General features: G+C 47.0%; 1 protein-coding gene across 1 annotated transcript; it reads right to left on the reverse strand.

The window, feature by feature from the left end:
• Nucleotides 1-4,687: 4,687 nt before the first annotated feature.
• On the reverse strand, nucleotides 4,688-5,438 carry Iqcf3 (IQ motif containing F3). The gene is made up of 2 exons (XM_036193654.1): nucleotides 5,406-5,438; nucleotides 4,688-5,089 (listed from the first exon to the last, which is right to left on the reverse strand). The coding sequence occupies exons 1-2, from the start codon at nucleotides 5,436-5,438 to the stop codon at nucleotides 4,688-4,690; spliced, it is 435 nt and encodes a 144-aa protein (XP_036049547.1).
• Nucleotides 5,439-18,954: the final 13,516 nt, after the last annotated feature.

An 18,954-nucleotide genomic window follows, 5' to 3' on the forward strand; every position in this document is an offset into this window, starting at 1 on the left:
CAAAGATCTGCCTGGCTCTGCCTCCCAAGTGCTGGGATGAAAGGCGTGCGCCACCACCGCCCGGCTAGCCCCTGATTTTTTTAACTGTAACTTAGTATATATACTAAGTGTTCTAGAGGCTATGTCATTAAGAAAACAACTTCCAAAAGGAGAAAAAAAATCAATTTTCTTGCTTAAAAAATTAACTTTTAAAGTTAGTATACAAAGTAACAGATTCTATTATCATGTATTATTGTATTGTCTTTATTTTTCAGTGTTTGTATGTAGCACAAATCTTAGAAGGTCTTATTAATAAAATCAAACCTGAGGCCAGTTATTGGGGTGAATACTGGAAGATCAGAGAAGCAGAACAAGCCACAGCCACCTCACCTCACCAATTCCTCAGCTGATCCTGTTTTCTCAGACTGGAAGCCTCTCTGCTGAACTGTGCTGCTCCAAAGCCTAAAAGCTTAACCAGTCAGATGCTTAACCAGCCAAATGCTGATAGTTTCTGATCTCCACGCCTTATCTATCTTTCTGCTTTCTGCCGTCACTCCCTGGGATTAAAGGCTCACTTCTTGGGATTAAAGGTGTTTGTCACCACGCCTGGCTGTTTCCAATGTGGCCTTGAACTCACAGAGATCCAGAGGGATTTCTGCCTCTGGAATGCTAGGATTAAAGGTGTGCACAGCTACCACTGCCTATCCTCTATGTTTAATATTGTGACTTTTCTGTCTCTGACCCCAGATAAGTTTATTAGAGTGCACAATATTTCAGGGAACACAATACCACCACATTTGTGTGTGTGTGCGTGTATATGTGTGTGTGTGTGTATGTGTGTGTGTGTGTATGTGTGTGTGTGTGTATGTGTGTGTATGTGTGTGTGTGTGTGTGTGTGTGTGTGTGTGTGTGTGTGTATGTAGGTTAGAGGACAATTTGCAGGAATCAGTTCTTTCCCTTCACTCCGTGAGTCTTGGGATTAAATTTGGGTTGTCAGGCTTGGCAGCAAATGCCTTTACCCAGTGAACCATCTTGCTGGCCCCATACTGAGGTATAGAGAACTTTATTGGATCAATCATTAGAATATCGTCTTGTTCAGAAAGAATATGAAAAGTGGTACAGCCTGGACTCATTGAAGATTTTGATAGCTCTAGGTCACCAAAGCCTCTGAGAGTTTGAAGAACTATTAATCAATTTCCCCAAGTCTCCATATGGACAAGGTGTGTAAATCTGACAAGACTTCGAATGGCTGGCAAGAGAGGCGACCTCTAGGCCTTCAGTCTTCTGAAGTAGGTTAAACATGACATGCAGCGTCTCTGTGTGCAGTCTTGTCTTTTCTCAGTACCCTTGGAACCTTCTGCCTTCCAGGGCTTGTACTCGGAGTTCCCTTCTCCTTCCCTCTGTTTTCTCTAGGTTATGGAGAGTTTTTATCTTTGCTTCACCTGGGAGTGAGTATCTAGTTACTTTTCTATTGCCATGACAAAACACCATGGCCAAGGCAACTTATAAAAGAAAATATTTAATTGGGAATGACGTTTCCAGGGGCTAGAGTCCATGTTCATCATGATGGGGAGCGTGGCCGTGGGCAGGCAGGCATGGTGCTGGCACAGTAGCTGAGAACTCACATCTGATCCACAAGCACGAGGCAGAGAAAGAGAGCTAACTGGGAAACGCACCTCCTCCAACAAAACCACACCTCCCTGTCCTTCTCAAACAGTTCCACCAGTTGGGGACCAAGCGTTCAGACGCATGAGCCTATGAGGGACGTTCTCATTTAAACCCACATTGGGTTTGAGAGTTCACAGCCCTGCCTCACTTCTAGTTTGCTCTCCCTGCTTCCTGTTTGTGGTTGAAGATGAGATTTTTAGCTTCCTGCTTCTGCCACAATGCCTGGCACTGGATGCCATGCTTCCTCCATGCCATGATGGACTCTTAGCCCTCTGGAGCTGTAAATCCAAAGAAACTTTTTTCCATACGTGGCTTTGGGTCATTGTTTTTATCACAACAGAAAGGTAACTAGCACAGTGACCATCATTGTGATCACATTCTATGATATTTTCATCCTTGAAAACAAAAGTCACCACCAGCAAAAACCTGGAGCAGTCACTTCTTTCCCGTTGATGCTGGCAGATCCTAGTTTATTTATAACTCTATAATTTACCTCTCTTGGGCATTTTATATAAATTTTATATAACTCTGCAATATGTGTGTCTCCCACTTAACATAATGTTTCAAAGTTAACTTGTGTTGTAGAACTTCTGTTTTCCACGTTATCCTCTTTTCTCTCTCTCTCCTTTTTCTCTTCGTGAATGTGTGTGCGTGGACCCCAGTGTGTATGTGGAGGTAAGATGACAGCTTTTCCCTCCTCATTCTTTTATGTTTTCTAAGAATTTTGCACAATGTATTTTGATCATATTCACTTCCCCACTCCTCCCAGGTTCCCCCAACTGACTCAACCGCACCCTTCCCACCACTGTCAAGTACAATTTGTACTGCCAGTGTACTCTTGTATGGGTGGCCTTCACTGAAGGGTAGTCAGCTCACCAGGCTTCCCCTTAAACACACACCCTCCCAGCAGCTAACAATTGCCCATAGCTCTTTAGCTAGGGGTGAGGCTTCATGCCCACCTCCCCTTTGTCTGGTGTGAGCGCATGCAGGTTTTATGCACGCTGTCTCAAGGATTCATATGTGCAAGTGGCCTGCTGTGTCCAGAAACACTATTTCCTGGTGGTTGTCCATCACCTCAGGGTCTTATAACCCTTCTGCCCTTTCTTTAGCGGTAATTCCTGAGCCTTGGGAGGAGGGGCTATGAAATGGATGTCTTATTTAGGGCTGAACCTTCTTCAGTTTGTTTTTCTCTTGGCCTCTGTGTTAATTCCCATCTACTGCAAAAAGCAGCCGCTCTGATGAGGGCTGAGAGACACACTAGTCTAGGGATATAACCACAAGCCATTAGGAGTCAGTTTAATACTATGTCTATTTAGCAGAGTCATAGCGGTAGGTTCTCCTATAGGGGCTATGACTTGTCTAGACATAGGTTCATGGTCCCGGGTAATGGTGCTAGGTATGGGATTCAGCTTGTGAAGTAAGAGAGTGGTTGGTTCCTCATGATGCTTATGCACTAGTGGACACCTCTTGCCATTGTAACTCACAGGGTTTACAGTGGGCCAAGAGTGGTGATTCCTTTCTCCTCTGGTAGTGTGCATAGCACCTTCCAGCTCATGGAAGTTAGACACTATGGGTAATGCTTCCTTGTGGCTATCTGCTTGCTATCTCTTTGTTCTATGACTCAAGTATGTGTTATATTTGGCAATAGGGTCTTACCATCAAGTTCTGGAGGTAACCAAGAGCATTGACATTTCCTGTAATATTTGGGGGGGTCCATGTGACTCACCTGCCAACAACTTCAAAAGATGTAACACATTCCCAGCATTGGGCTTTTTGTTGTTCTCTTTTGTCTAGGAGGGCATTTTGCCCTATAATAGGGTAATTCTATTTAAACTCTTTGTATATGTGTATATGTATGTATATATATATATGTATGTGTATATATGTGTATGTGTATATGTATATGTGTAATGTTTTGGAAAGTTTCTACAGCAGTAGGCTTCCAGGTGAGTTTTTCAAAATGTCTTTGGTTTTAGTTATCTTTCCTGTATTCCTTCCTCTACCTTTTCCCCGAGTCTGCCTCCCAGAAGACAACCTGTGGGAATCAGTTCTCTTCTTCCAACATGTGGATTCTGGGAATTGAACTCAGGTCTTCAGGCTTGGAGGCCAGTGCCTTTACCCACTAAGCCATGTCACCAGTCTGCTAACTACCCCCTTTTGGGACAAGGTTCCTCCATGAAGCCCAGTTTGGACCCCCTGACTCAGCCTTGCAAGTACTGGAATTAATTACAGGGGCGCCGCCACATCTGGTTTCTGTTTAGCTTTTCGAGGAGTTGATAACGGTTTCCTCCCATCCAACAAGACTTTTCTTTTAGCTCATCTGATGCAGAGATGAAGCAGGATAGAGCAAGACTCATTCACAGGTGGAGAGAGAGGGTCACTGGGGTAAAACTGTAGAAGAAAACTGAGGTGCAAGAGCATGGACAGTATAGCCAAGAGTGAAATTGGTTATGTCTGTCTCTGAGGAGTTCTAATTAGACATTAGAAAATATTTGCTTAGCGTACGCAAGTCAGTGAGGGCCGGATAATATGTTGGGCTAAATGTTCATCTCTATTGCAACAACTTTGCTGTACAGGCCATACTATTCTGACCTTTCTCCTAGAAGAGAGAAGGCAAGAAAACGACAACAAATTAGAGGCTGGGATGGTGCATGTATTATTTCCGTGCTGTGGGAGGGTGCTCATAAAGATTATACCAAGTGCTTGGTAGCAGGCAGAGAAGCTGCTTATCTCATATATTGCTTTAGGAACATGAACCTTAGTCCCTTTAATTCCAACTTCACAAGACAGGGGTGGTCCCAGGGTTGTGTCATGGGATGCCTGGCTCTGCATAAATACAGACATCTTGATCCTCATTTCCTGGTTTGGAGGTACCAGGCTCTGTGGGGAGGGGGATGGTCTTCCCCTAAGGAGAGGAAGAGATGTAGAATCTGAGCCCCTGGGGTGGGGGTGTCCCTATGGCATGACAATCACTGAGACTCACAAAACCAGGTCAGGTATTTATTGAGGCGCTAGAGCCAATTCTTTGAGCTACAGGCTTCTAGAGGGAGAGGATTTCAATATGGAACTCTGGCTGCTTGGGAACCATTCCATATTGAACCTGAAAAATGTCATCATTCTGGAAGGTGATGCTGCTCTCGAGGGACTGGACCACACAGAGCGTGTTGCACATGTGACTGAAATACCTACGGCACTGCCACATGCGAACCCAGGCCTGGAGCCTGACTGCCGCCTCTTCCTCGATGACGTATATCCGCAGCAGGGCCAGCCGCTGTTTAAGAATGTGCCTGTGCAGGATGTTCCTCCACCAGCACTGAATCACACAGGCATTGAGGGCAGCAACCAGCAGAGTCTGCCTCACCAGGAATCCGCGCCACAAGGCCTGGATCTTACTGGCTGCTTGGGTCCTTTTTTGGTGGTGTAGTAGATTTGAAGGACGGGGCTAACCAAGCAAAGGACAGGATGCTCAGTGCATGGGGATACAGGAGAGCTGGATAGAGTTTTTGTCTCCATCTCTGTCTTGTCCACAGCTATGGCCATAGCTCATCTTCTGAGCCACAGTGGCCTCCTCTATAAAGTGGGGTATGCTTATACTGTAATGTTTACAAGGGACCCGGGGGGTGGGGGGAAGACTTTCTGATCCTGAAGACCTCACGAGGCCTTCATAAAGAAGAATTACAGACTTACAGTCTGCATCTCAGTTCTGAACCAGCCCACACTTTGGCTTGCTATAACAGTTCCCTAAGTTCTTCTCTCACCCCATTTCTCCCTCTCTCAGCCATGCGGGCCATGGCAACCCCTGTCTACCTCCTCACTTCCCACTGCTCTGTGACTCACCTTCCTGTGTCCTGTGCACAGGTCACTCGGGGTAGGGAGGGTATTTAAGGAACAGGAGAGCAATACCGAGTGAGGATGAAGAAGGCACCTTCATTTCTACAAACACTGAGGTCAGGGTTTGAGGGGACTCTGGTTCATTTATGGTCCTGGATCACACTTACCTTTGGTTGCTTCTCTTCCTTATATAGATCGAGTTCAACGTCAGACTTCTGCAATTAAAATGAGGAGTCACAGGTAAAAGCCAGCACCCCTGCCAGCTCCCCAGGCTTTTCCCGAGTCCCCTAGAGTAGCTCATGACTTCCCTCTGCCAAGTAGCACCCCTCAACCCTAGGGCAGTGGGCCTGATGGTCTTACACAACATTGAGCGCCCATGGCAGAGAGAAGGGCTCAGGTGATCATCCCCCGTCGGTTGCTGCTCATCTGACTCCAGCAGGCCTAGGATGGCTGATGGAGGAGATGGCCATGATGTCATAAGGGCAACTGTGACCCAGGGACCAGATTGTCTTCTCCACTATCACAGGTTTTGGTTGAAGGAAGAAATATCTGTTTCTAGCCAGGAAGGGACTAGAGTCCTTAGGGTGTAAATCTGTTCTACCCCAAAGATGAATTATTGTTTGGCTGCATCAGGTACATTCTGTCCTTGGCCACTGAGGACAGTAGCTCATGTTGTGACAAGAAGGTATATGGGCCTCTGACCTCCCTCACTATGGTCTTCTCCTATGCTCTGCCTTTCCCTTGGGATAACCAATGGTAGCAACACATATTCACAGCACACAGAAAGACCATCCCATGGCAGCCCTTCTCCACAATGACATGCTCCCCCATCCATCATCAACATACATGTGCTGCTCCTTTAGGCCATCTTTCCCACCTCTCCATCTCATTTATCATCTAAATGGCATTGCAAACTGAGTGTGTCACACAGTATATATTTTTTTTGCCCAAATAGCTTTACATGCTTATTGCAAGGAATCATTTATCTGGTTCAAGGGTTTCTGAAGTACCATAGATACTGGACTATCAATGAGATTCTGTGGTTGCCCAGAGTCAGAGCGATGTTTTGGCTGGGCAGGGCATCTGGGGGCAGGATTGAGAGGTTTTTTTTTGTTTTGTTTTGTTTTGTTTTTTCTTTTCAGAGCTGAGGACCTAACCCAGGGCCCTGCGCTTGCTAGGCAAATGCTCTACCACTGAGCTAAATCCCTTCTTGATGAAGGCCGCCTTGCCTGCTCACCTTGTACCATTGTGTTTGCAGCCCTTGGGCCCATGCTCTCCACCCCCAAGGAGGGCGAGCAGTAGCAGCTCCAGGCCATGGTATGGGTGCACTGGCCTGAGCCTCTCAGGGGACCTAGGGCCAGCTCTAGGAGCTGCTCTTCAGTCCCAAGGTGCCAGTGGCCACCACCATCTTGAATTGGTCTTTATATATATATATATATATATATATATATATATATATATATATATATATATATATATATTTTAAAGATTTATTTATTATGTAGACAGCATGTATGTCTGCAGGCCAGAAGAGGGCATCAGATCTCATTACAGATGGTTGTGAGCCACCATGTGGTTGCTGGGAATTGAACTCAGGACCTCTGGAAGAGCAGTCAGTGCTCTTAACCTCTGAGCCATCTCTCCAGCCCCCAGATATTTTCTTAAGAGGTTCGAATAATGGAAATTACAGCCATTCTCTCTGATGCTCATCTCTTGAGTTTCTTGCTGCAAGGCAACACTCTGGCTCAGGAGGAGATGCGGCTCCTCCCCAGCAGCTTCTGGGCTAACAGTGAGAGCCGATTCTCACACTTTCAACATGCAATATCACAGACCAAACATTCCCACTCCTAAGGAGAAGAACAGGAGGAACGTAGATCGAGGGGACACTTGCTGAAGGATTTCAAGGCTGAAACCCAGCAGGGCAAACGTTACCTATTGGAGCGCTATGTCTGGCATTTGGGTTATGTGGTGGCAAGAGGTGAACCTCGGGAGGTTTGGGTACCAGCTACCTCTCTGGCTGCAGCCCCCCCCCCCCCCCCGTGTCCTCCCGTTTCATTTTGTTAGGGATCTATTTGTGTGTGTGTTTCCTGCATGTATCTATGTATGTACACCACACGTGTGCCTGGTGCCTGTGAAGGCCAGGAAAAGGCATCAGATGACTGGAACTGTAGTGATGAATAATTGGGGGGGGTACTTCCTATCCAAACTATAATGGGGTGGGAGTGGGGGGGGAGGCTGGGGAGCATCCCTCGGGATGGAGAGCCTCAGCTAATGTCTATGTCTCCTTGTCTGCTGCTGTCACTCCAACTGGTCCTTCTGTGTCTACGACACCTCTGTTTCCCAGCTGAACTCTTAACAAGCCATTCCCTCCTGTGGTTGAATACTCTTTTTGATGGGGATTTTCCAAAGAGAAGCCATTGTATAAGAGAATGGTGCCCTGGCCTCTTAGTAACCTGTTTGAAGGGGTCAGATAGTTTTCTAGGCTGATAACAAGACAGCATTAATAGTTTGTCTTCATTGCCAACTCCATTATATCTTCTCCTTTCAAGGTGTTGCTCATTTCCTTCTGACATGAGCCAGGTTCAGCCCTTCCCCAGGCAACCTGAGTCTGGCTCCCTCATTCCTGCACAGGAGTGACAGACAGGTGGTCTGTCAGTCAGTGCAGGTCACATGACTTACATGGCCATGACCTTTGATGGCTATGTGTGGGCCACTCTCTAATTTACCCTTTTCTATTTTTTTAAATTGGTTTTTTAGTTGACATCCGTAATAACAGGTCTCATGATGGTGGGCTCATACACTCATGTCATTAGACTTTGTTCTACTTTGTCCTTCTCCCTTTCCCTCGTCTCCTCTGCTGGTTCATCTCTTCTTCCCCCTCAACACTCTCCCATTTTGTTTTCCACGCCTCATGCATTCAGTACCCTGCCTTTCCTCCTTTCTTTTTCTCACCCCCTCCCCCACTCCACACACAAATCCTGGGTTCTTTCCTGTGATGAGCAATACTTCACAAAAATAGTCACAGTCACTGACTCATAGGAACTCACGGACTTTAGACCAATGGCTGTGGAACTTGTATGGGACTGGACTAGACCCTCTGCAGACAGGAGACAGTTGCATAGCTGGGTCTGTTTGGGGGGCCTCTGGCAGTGGGATCAGGATCTATCCCTGGTGCATGAGCCGGCTTTCTGGATCCCATTACCTATGGTCAGACACCTTGCTCACCCTTGATGCAGGGAGGAGGAGCTTGGTCCTGCCTCAAATGAATGTATCAGGCTTTGCTGTCCCCTCATGGGAGGACTTACCCTTTTGGAGGAGGGGATGAGGGGTGGGGGAGAGGTAGCTGGGGAGTGGGAGGAGGGATGAGAGGGGTATCTGTGGTTGTTATGTAAAATGAAAAAAAAATTTTAAATAAATAACCAAAAAACAAAAATAGCCACAGAAAGAGCTCAGGAAAATCAAGTTTATTGCTCTTCAGGTCATGGAGAAAGGTCCTTGTGTGCCCTCAAGGTCACAGGGGAATTTCAGGTTTGGTGAGAAGGCAGCGGAGAGAAGCAAGGAGAGAGGTTAGGCCAGTCATATTGGTGTTTCCATGGAGAGATCAGACAGGGCAGGCAGATGGTTTAGGACTGGCTGGGTGGAAGTGCTGGAACCTTTGGGGTCAGAACTGAGCAAGCTCCTGGCACAGAGCCCTGCATCCATGAAGTTGACTTCTGGTGGGAGGCCGTGTCTTAGGAAGGGTTCTAACAGAAAGTAGAGTGAATCGCCCTCTCTGTCTATACAAGGAGGGTTTATTAGAATGATTTACAGGCTTCAGTCCACTTGATTCAACAATGGTTGTCTATAAGAGGGAAGTCCAGGAATCCAGTAGTTTGCTCAGTCCTCAAGGCTGGATGTCTCTGTTGCTCTTCAATATATGCTGGAATCCCAAAGAACTAGGCTCCAAAGGCCAGTGAAAGAATGGATGAACTAGCAAGGTGGGGGCAAGCAGACAAAGAGCAAGAGCTTCCTTCTTTAATTAGGCTTCCAGCAGAAGGTGTGGCCCAGATTAAAGGCATATATGTCTTCCCACCTCAAAGTTCCAGACTAGAAGCAGATTCACCCACTCCAAACCAAGCAAAAATAATCTCTCACAGGTGTGCCCTCCATTGATTGTAGTTCATTCCAGCTGCAGTCAAGTTGACAACCAAGAAGAACATCACAGGTCAGTAGACAACAAGGCTAGATGCTCAGGACCTGATAAGAACGTTATAGCAGAGCAGCAGAGTTAGGAGTTAGAGCTAAGAGGAGGAGGTCAGGGAAAGCATCACCCTGCGCCGTGCCCCCCCCCCCCAGCCTTTGTGCAGAGATAGACTTGAATGAAGAGAGAGCTTCAGCAGAGAATTCTCCAGGGAAGCAGGCAGCGAGGGAAAAGTTCTGGGATGGGAGCAAGCTTGGGGTGTTCTGCTTGGGATGTGTAGGACTGTTAGGGGGTCTGCTTGGATCCAATGCGGCTCAAACACCAAGTCAGTGCAGAAAAGAAAAGTTCATTGTCATCAAGCTGCAACTGGTCGATCGGGGATGCAGAACAGACTCAGGAGCTCAACTGTGGTCCTGAGCCAGAATGCTACAGAGCTTTTAAGCACACACACACACACACACACACACACACACACACACACACACCACAAAAGTCACAAAAATCTGTGCCAAGTTACATTTTCCACCTCTCAGGATAGGGGAATCTCCTAGGGACATTTCTTGGCGGCACCCTTGTCCTGTTCCCATTGGTTGGTTACTCAACTCTGGCTGAATGGCTTGCCCCACATTCATGTCTCTTGTCAACCAGGATGACAGTCACTCAGTCTTGGGAACTTAACCCTTCTTTGACCCCCTATTCAAAGTGGAAGTTTTACCCAAAATGGCTTCAGTTTGGTTCCTTCTTACAGGACAGGGACTTTTAACCCAGAAAAGGAATGGATAAGTTCTGGGCCTTAATACGATGTGTATTCTGATATCCACTGAATGTGTGACTGTGTCTTTCCCCCTCCTTCCCCTTCCCAACAATGCACAGAATGTCTTTCTTTCTACTCTCCTCTGATTGAAGGGCCAGATGCACTGTAGGGACCAGGGTAGGGCTGTAATGTGTCCAAGGATGAACTGATTGTTGATATGTACTATGTACAAGGAAGATGTTCTTTTAAAAATGCCATACCTAGGGGCTGGGGAGAGATGGATCGACAGTTAAGAGCACTGGCTGCTCTTCCAGAAGACCTGGGATCAATTCCAAACATCCATATGATGGTTCATAATCTGTAACTCTAGTTCTACAGGATCAGAGACCTTCTTCTAGCATCTGAGGGCACTAGGCATGAAAGTGATACACATACATACATGCAGGCAAAATACCCCCCCCACACACACCCCAAAAAAAACTAAAAATTTTTTAAAAGTCTACCCTTGGTAGTTGTGATGGCTATTCTTGGTAGTCAACTTGACTATATCTGGAATTAACTAAAACACCAACTCATTGGACACACTGTGAGGGAGTTTGAGTTAATTGGATCATTTGAGCTAAGAAGACACACCTAAATCTGGGCTACCCCTTTTTGTGATAGCTTATATAAAGGGCAAGGAAGAAGGAAGGTTTTGCTTTTTCCCTGCTTACCCTTACAATTCACTGGCATCAGAGCCTACTTCTTTGAGATTCTGACATACACTGAAGACCAGCTGAGAAACCCAGCCTGGTAGACTGAACAACTACTGGATTCTCAGACTTTCCTTCTGTAAACCACTTTAATAAATCCCCTTTATGTATACATAGATTCATTCTATCAGTTCTGTCCCTCTAGAGAACCCTGATTAATGCAGTACCTGGTTCAAAAACTGAAACAAAACAAAAAATGAAAAACAGTGTCATATCCATGATCCATGGGAAATTCTAGGCCCTAGTCCATATCAGTGACTCATTGAAAGGCCTGTCTCTTTCATGCATGGGCAAGCCAGCATCCTCTCTGTCAGTACTGGCTTCCTGTAACTCCAGCTGAACCTGCCTTCCCCTAACCATAATACTTTTGCCTATGACACTTACACTGTTTGCATGAGTTTTATCCTAATGTCACTGAAACCAAAGTTGCCTCCTATCCAGTGTCACAGGAAGGACACTGAGAAGGTGCAAAAACCAGGTCAGACCAAACAAGGTCACTATGGGGAAAAGTTAAATCCAGATGTTGGAGGATGAGTTCATCCATATTGCACAAATTGAGGAACATCATTTAAATGGACATCAGTGAGGCAGGGTCTCTGGAGTTGGTCATGCAACACCTGGACCCTACAACACCAATATTCCAACCAGCAGACATTGCTAATCAATCACAGATCTTGATCATGTAGTTTGAGACTCTCACATTCTCTGGCCCTCGGGAGTGTAGACATTCTCTCTTGATTCTCCAGAGCACACTTGTGCTTTAAGCCGGCAGTCATTTTCCTGACCCATCGCTGAGGCTGGGACATCCAGCAGTTTGACTTACAAAGACCCAGAGACAGCTATTAGGAGCAACCCCGGTCAGTTCTTTATTGGGAAAGGCATGCAGTCTGAAATCCGACAAATTTGTGATTCGAAAAAGATATCAACCTGAAGTTTTAGCTTGTCTCCTGTGATCTCATAGCAGCCCTGGATCGCACTATGATTTTTACAAATGTAGTCATGATTCCTAGAGTCTTGAGGTTTTAGAACAGAGTTGCACAAATGGAGGTAATGCTTGCGGGCGAGCCACATCCGCACCCAGGACTGCAGCTTCACAGCTGCATGTACTTGTCTCAGGCTGTAGTGTGTCCTCTCCTGTAACCTCCTCTTCAGTAGCCTGGCCATTGTCTGCCTCCACCAACACTGAATGGTCCAAGCACTGAGCGCAGCCCTCAGCAGGGTCCGGCGCACCAGTGTGCCTCGCCACCAGGCTTGGATCTTTATGCTTGCCAGCACAACGGCAGCAGGCAGCTGCTGTTTTGAAGAGGGGTGGTTGCATGAAAAAGAAAGGACACTCAGGAAATAGTCCTCAGATACCTCAGCCTCAGGGTGGGAAACCAGGGGGCCCTTAGAGATCAGAAAGAGCATTTGTCCTTTGGTTACCTCCTTCTGTCATGCTTATTAATGGATACACATGTACCACCTTGAGTCCAATGTCCCCATTTATAGAATGGGGTACATCTGCTCTTGATACCTCTTCTGGCTTTCCATGGAGCTGGGCTGGCCAGTTTAGGACAAGAGCCCTAGGTACTATAGAACCACCTTGGATCTGATAGCCACCAGGGCCCCTTGTCCTCTTCCTTCAGACCTCCATCTGCAGGCATGAACTGTACTTTCCTATCGCCTTAATCCACACAACCTGCCATCTCCCTCTGTGAGGTCCTAAGATTGTCCCCTCCTCTGTACAGTCTGGGGTCTTTCTCTTCTAGTTTTCACTCTTACTTTGTTCACTTCCCACATCTTACACACACACACACACACACACACACACACACACACACACACACACGTTCCACACTTGCATAATTTTGGACATGAGAGTTTCCCTGTTTGGCTCTTTATTCACCAAACACACACCATCCCCCAGCGTCACATAGCCCTACCCCAACTCTCTGGGACATTGCCTCCCCCACACACCAATCTTTGTACCTCAGTCATCTGCCTCTCTAACAAGGCGACTGGATAAGACAGTCAAGGACAAGCAAGTCCTATTCATAGCAGCGTTGGAGAATGTAGCCGCCCCAGTTAGCTGGGATAGTCTCGGTTTCGGATGATTATTCAGGGAAATGGTTTTATTCAGACCTTTTACCTCCACATGTGCCATGCTTGGAGCATTAATTCCATGACTACCCTATGGTATGGGCCACAAACAAAGCCTTTACCAGCCTGTGTGATGTGGATCAAGAGCTGCGTTAGCTCATAGGTCATCCCTGCCCAACTCTGGGGCCCTCTCTACACCACCTACCTCTGGCTGGGGTGGAAGTTCCATTTTCTCTGTATTCCTTTTCTTAAGTATGGTTCCATCTGTCTTCACAGCTTTAGTTTTATTATCTTGGGTTTGCTCTTCCTATAATCAGAATCAAAGGACAAAGTAGATCGTTTTGTGGCCAAGTCAGCGTTAATTCTAATACGCACACAACTGCTTCATTTGGACAGCCAGCCTAAACACAGGCCTTGTTTTCTACTAGTGAAAACCCAGCTTCCCCTGCACACAACTCGTTTGTCAGTTGACTGACTTCAGTCTGGTTTTTCTAAAGCCTCTGGCAAACCCTCTTGTCAACAGTGGGAAATCCCTTGAGGACTGACTGTGTGCTGCCCTCCCTTCATTCTCTTGGCTTCCTTTCTCACCTCTGGATTGTCTGTTTCTATGGGGTGGGTAGGCTGGGGATGTGGTGTCAGTGTCCTGGTAGGGTGCAACACTAGACCCTGCTATGGCTCCTTGAACCAGCCTCAGTCCTCTTGAAGACAGACAAGTCATTTGCTCCTCTTGGAGGAAGAGTCCAAACAGCCCATTGGCAGCCCAAACCCAAGCAGCCCCTGGACCTGATGCTTCTGAGCTTGGATGGCCAGCATGGACTCTCTTCACTTTCCCAAGTATATTAAAAATTACTTTAAAAATATATTATATACAACTTTGACCTATCTTCTTTGTCTTGTCACATTTACCTTCTATCTTTTAGGGATTCCACATCATTGTTACCTGTGGGTTGTTCCTTCTTATATTCGTTTTAAAGGTGCAATAGATATTTTTGAAATGATACGTTCTTCTGTTGTTCATATGAGTGTGTAGAGGGAGAAGGAGGTCAGAGGCTGCACTCATCATTTGGGTCCAGTGTCAAGCATTCTGTTTTTTTGTTTGTTTGTTGTTGTTTTTGAGTTTCTGGATGTTTCCTTTGAGTGGGACCCTGAAGCCTATTTTAGGCCGTGACTGAGAATTTTCTTCCACGGGTGTCTTGTGTCTTGTTTGTTTACTTCATAAAAAGAAATCTAAAAGTGAACTTTCTTCTCATCTCTCCCCTTTTCCTTTCCCCTCAATAGGGTGGGCGGTAAATACAGAGGACAAAGAAGTCAGTGAGGATGCCAAGCCAGGTAAGTAGGCATTTGTAGATGAACAGTCTTATTAAATAAGAAACACAGAGCCAGTTGCAGAGTTAAAAGCCCAAGAGGTCACAGTAGTAGCTGAGAGCTGAGACTTAAAATCTCCTTTCTTACCCTTCGCTGTCACTGCCGTCCTTCCCCTCAGAAAGAGGCCTACTTCCTGTGTGTCTGTCCTTCTTATTGACTTTCTGTTCTGCCTGCTCATTGGTTGCAAACCCAACCATATGACCTCCTCATCACTGCCTGTCTGTACAGACCTCCAGGTCTTCTATGGTTGGTATTGAGATTAAAGGCGTGTGTCTTCCATGCTGGCTGTATCCTTGAACACACAGAGATCCACCTGGCTCTGCCTCCCAAGTGCTGGGATTAAAGGCGTGTGCCACCACTGCCCAGCTTCTGCTGTGGCTGCTATTAGCTCTGACCCCAGGGAACTTTATTATCATACAAATAAAATCACATTTCAGTACAAATAAAATATCACCATAGGCATTGTCATAAGAGGGGTCTCCAGCAGGGAACCCAGGCCAAGACAGGAGGGGTCGACACAGGGGTCCAAGTTCCCAGCTCTAACGTGTATCATATCCTTGGGATGAGAAGTGGTCTACAGGAAGTCAGACCGCGTCACACCGAGAGGCTGATACTTTCTGTGCTCAGGTGAATGTCACACCGAGAGGCTGATACTTTCTGTGCTCAGGTGAATGAAGGGGACCTTTGCCTGGGTCAACAGGCCAGTGAGGAGGCAGGAGCCTCATCCTGGTGAGGACTGTGTTTACCTGGAGAAGTTGCCTGGCGCAGTCCTGGGGCCCAGGTGGGTGAGAAGAATGTCAATATGGAGGATGGCAGGCCACGGTGATCAGAGGGACCGATTGGAGCAGGGCAGGGTAGCCACAGAGAGGGACATCTGACATAGGGTGTCAGAGCCTCAGCAGGGTGAGGAGGGTGAGGGTACAGGAGTGGGGCCGCGATGGTAGTGAAAGGTGGTCATGAGAGGGGAGAGGCAAGGAGCCCATGAAAATTACTCTAATTAGTGGTTGAGGACAAGGTTCGGAGTGTGTCTGCTTTTTCTTGCTTCATTTCTCAAACTCCATGTTTATTGTTACAAAAGAAGTGATCTGTGAAGGATTACCCATTTTTTTGTTTTGTTTTGTTTTCTTTTCTTTTTTCCAAACGATTATACGAGTGAAACTGGGGTCTATACTGCAAGCCCAGGCCTGGATGACTGTGGTAGAATGGAATCCAAAGTCACTGGAGACGAGAAGTGAGTGGTTGTGAGCCCCATCAGCCGATTCTGGAGTCTTGAAGAATATCACCATGCTTAGGGAGGAGGGGACTGTATACACCATAGCAAATCTAGTACTAAGGGGCAGGGGGGTCAAAAAGTGAGAGCTGAACTATTTTCTTCTGCATGTTTTTGCAGGAAGCAACTAACAAGGATTCCCAGTGCATTTGTCAATCAAGCATACGGAGCTCTAACAACCAGCCCTCTTCCTGGACACAGGAGGAGACAGGTGGGCTTTTACCTGTACTTTGTCTTACCGGTGGTTGTGGGCCGTAGCTCACACCCTCTGAGCTACAGCATCCTTATCTACCATGCAGGATTACACTTGCCATGTGGACTTCACAGGGGGAGTTGGGGGAAAATGTCTTTCTCTGTGTGTAGGAAGTAAAGGGTCCTTACAGGGAAGAAACTTTGAATTTATGGCCTGTGACTCGGTCCTGAGGCCAGGATGCTGTTCACCAATGTGTCGCACAGTGTCCTAGCCATCCAGGGTCTCCCTCACCTTGTTTCTATTAATGTCTACTCCTACCTTTCAAGTTACTCCACAGCCTTTGGGGCTCATGCCAACCTTTGTCCACTTTCCCATTTTTACACCTTGGGTCTCACCTTCCTTGTGCTCTTATGCTGTTTACTCAGGGAGCAGATTTCAGAGACAGGTAATGCTGAGCCAGTCCAGTGGGGCCAGAGCTGGCTCTTCTAAGTGCAGGGACTGTGAGATCATGGGGTTTGCCCTCTCCAGTTTCTCACCTACCTTCAGTTGCCTTTTGTTCTCTGCTTCTTCTTTTCTTCCTGGTGTTTGCTTTTTCTTATCTTGATCAGACTTCTGCAATCAGAATTGGGTTGGTATGGTAGTTTCAATAATAATGGTCCCCATAGGCTCACAGATTTGAATGCTTGGTCACCAGGAGGTGGCACTATATGGAAGGATTAGGAGGTGTGGCCTTGTTGGAGAAAGTGTGTCATTGTGGGTGGGCATTGAGGTTTTAAAAAGCCCACTCCAAGCCCCGAGTCTCTCTCTCCCAGTTGCCTGAAGATCCATTTGTAAAACTCTGAGATATTTCTCCAGCACCATGTCTGCCTGCATGGGACTATGGTCCCCACCATGATAACAGACTGAACCTCTGAAACTGTAAGCAAGCCCCAATTCAATGCTCTCTTTTGTAAGAGCTGCTGTGGTCACGGTGTCTCTTCACAGCAATAGAACGCTATGAGAGTTGGGCTGTTGTGGGATATTTGATTGTACAGAGATACTCTGAGACTGTTAATAAAGTTAAACCTTGAATCAAGGGATGGAGTCCACAACTAGCTGACCAGAATTAGCCATACAGATTTTGGAGAGCCCAGACAGTGAAGTAGAGGAAGAGAAAGGTAGGGGCTTTGAGAGAGAGATTCTCGGGCTTTTCAATCTGGGAGAGTGGAAAAAGAGTCGGTAGTCATTTCCTCACTACTTTCTTGATCTAGCAGGTTTGTACCCAAATATCTGACTCCTGAGTTTTTATTAATAGAACAATAACAATAAGCAAACACTTCACTGGGTCATGGGTGAAGACTAATTTCTCCGAGATATGTCTAATGCCCCAGCTCCCTATTTTATTCCTGAAGCCCATAGCATCATCCAGGGCTTCCTTCTGTCAAGGGATAAGTCTCCACCCCAGGGAAGGTGAGTCTGACAGAGCCTTAGACAACACTGACTGACCATGGTGGAGGGCAGGGGTTCAGATGTTCATTCCCTCTTGGTATTGCTCCTTTAGGTACAGCAGGGGCAGGGCAGGTGGGAAATGAGGAGATGACCATGACATCACAAGGATATCTGTGACTCATGGACCAGCTGGGCTTCTCCTAGCTCAATGGTACCCTCCTGCTAGGAATGGGTTGGAGATGTCAGGACATGGGAGATGTTACTGGTTCAGTGATAACCGCTGCTCTGACCCACACCAGGGCTCATCCTGTCACCAGTCATTGAGGAGACTACTTCATGTTGTCACAGGAAGGGACATAGGCCTTGCTACCCTACTGATTCAGGCTGGCTTTCCCTGGTACTCTCTGCCTGTTTTCCATGGCGTCTGAGACACAAGTCTCACACCAATGCCTGGCAGCCCTCAGGAGTTGCTCGTCTTCACTGCCATTTTCAGCCTTCCATGGTCTTTCAGCCTCCACTCTCTGCCTCGCCCCCTTCCCTGCTGAGCCACCCTCGGGAACTGTTGGGGTGACTCCTGATGCTATGGCCAAGGTCGCAGTTGCCACCACAGGGGAGGCACCTTTTGCCATCACTGACGCTGCTTGTCATTGCTGTCACTGGCGCTGTAGCGCTATTGCCGCTGTCCCTGCTGTCACTCTCCTGTGGCTCCTGTCACAGTCGTCATGGCTGCTACCAGACTGCTCCAGCTCGGCCATCACTCCACAGCCGTGGCTTCATTGCTGCTGTCACCGAGGCTTTATTCATGGTGGCCAGATGCTGCTGTTGTGCCACCATTGCGACAGCCACAGCTGCTGGCCACTCCCTTGGCCTCACTGTTGGCACTGTCCTGGCTCCTGCCACCCCTGTGACCTGTCAGAAGAGCTGTTCCTCCAACATGGTGGCAGTGTGACAGGCTAGTGACGGGAGCCAGAACAATTTAAATTGAAATATAATTACATAACTTCCCCCTTCCCTTTCTTCCCTCTAATCCCCCCTTGTCCTTTCTCCAACCTCTCATGTCCCCCCTCACCCCTCTCAAATTGGTGGCCTCTTTCTTATATATTATTGTTATACACACAAACACATATGAATACAGAAATACAGAAATACAACCTGCTGCATCCTTTTAGTGCTACATGTATGGATATGATTTCAGGGCTGACCACTTAGTATTGGATAACCAACTTATCCTCTGCAAAGACTAGATCTTCCTCTCTCAGCAGTCATTAATTGCCTGTAGTTTACGTAGGGGTGTGGCCACAAGGAGATTTCCCCTTCCAAGTTAACATATCTGTGGTTGGTGCTGTCATTGTTCAAGTCTTGTTTAGGCCGATATGTTGTTGAGGTATCGTGGGTGTGGCTTCCTATTCATTTCTAGGAAACACAATTTCCTAGCAGACGTTCTGGTCCTCTGGC

This window comes from Onychomys torridus, chromosome 7 (genome assembly GCF_903995425.1).
Source record: "Onychomys torridus chromosome 7, mOncTor1.1, whole genome shotgun sequence".
Classification (NCBI taxonomy): domain Eukaryota; kingdom Metazoa; phylum Chordata; class Mammalia; order Rodentia; family Cricetidae; genus Onychomys; species Onychomys torridus.

What these genes read in the sequence shown, in the direction of transcription:
- Iqcf3 (XM_036193654.1), bottom strand. Translation starts at nt 5,438, where the DNA reads ATGGCCCGCATGGCTGAGAGAGGGAGAAATGGG. An exon ending in CTGAGAGAGGGAGAAATGGG is followed by an intron (nt 5,090 to 5,405) that starts GTGAGAGAAGAA and finishes TTGCTTGGTTAG; the next exon opens with CCCCGTCCTTCAAATCTACT.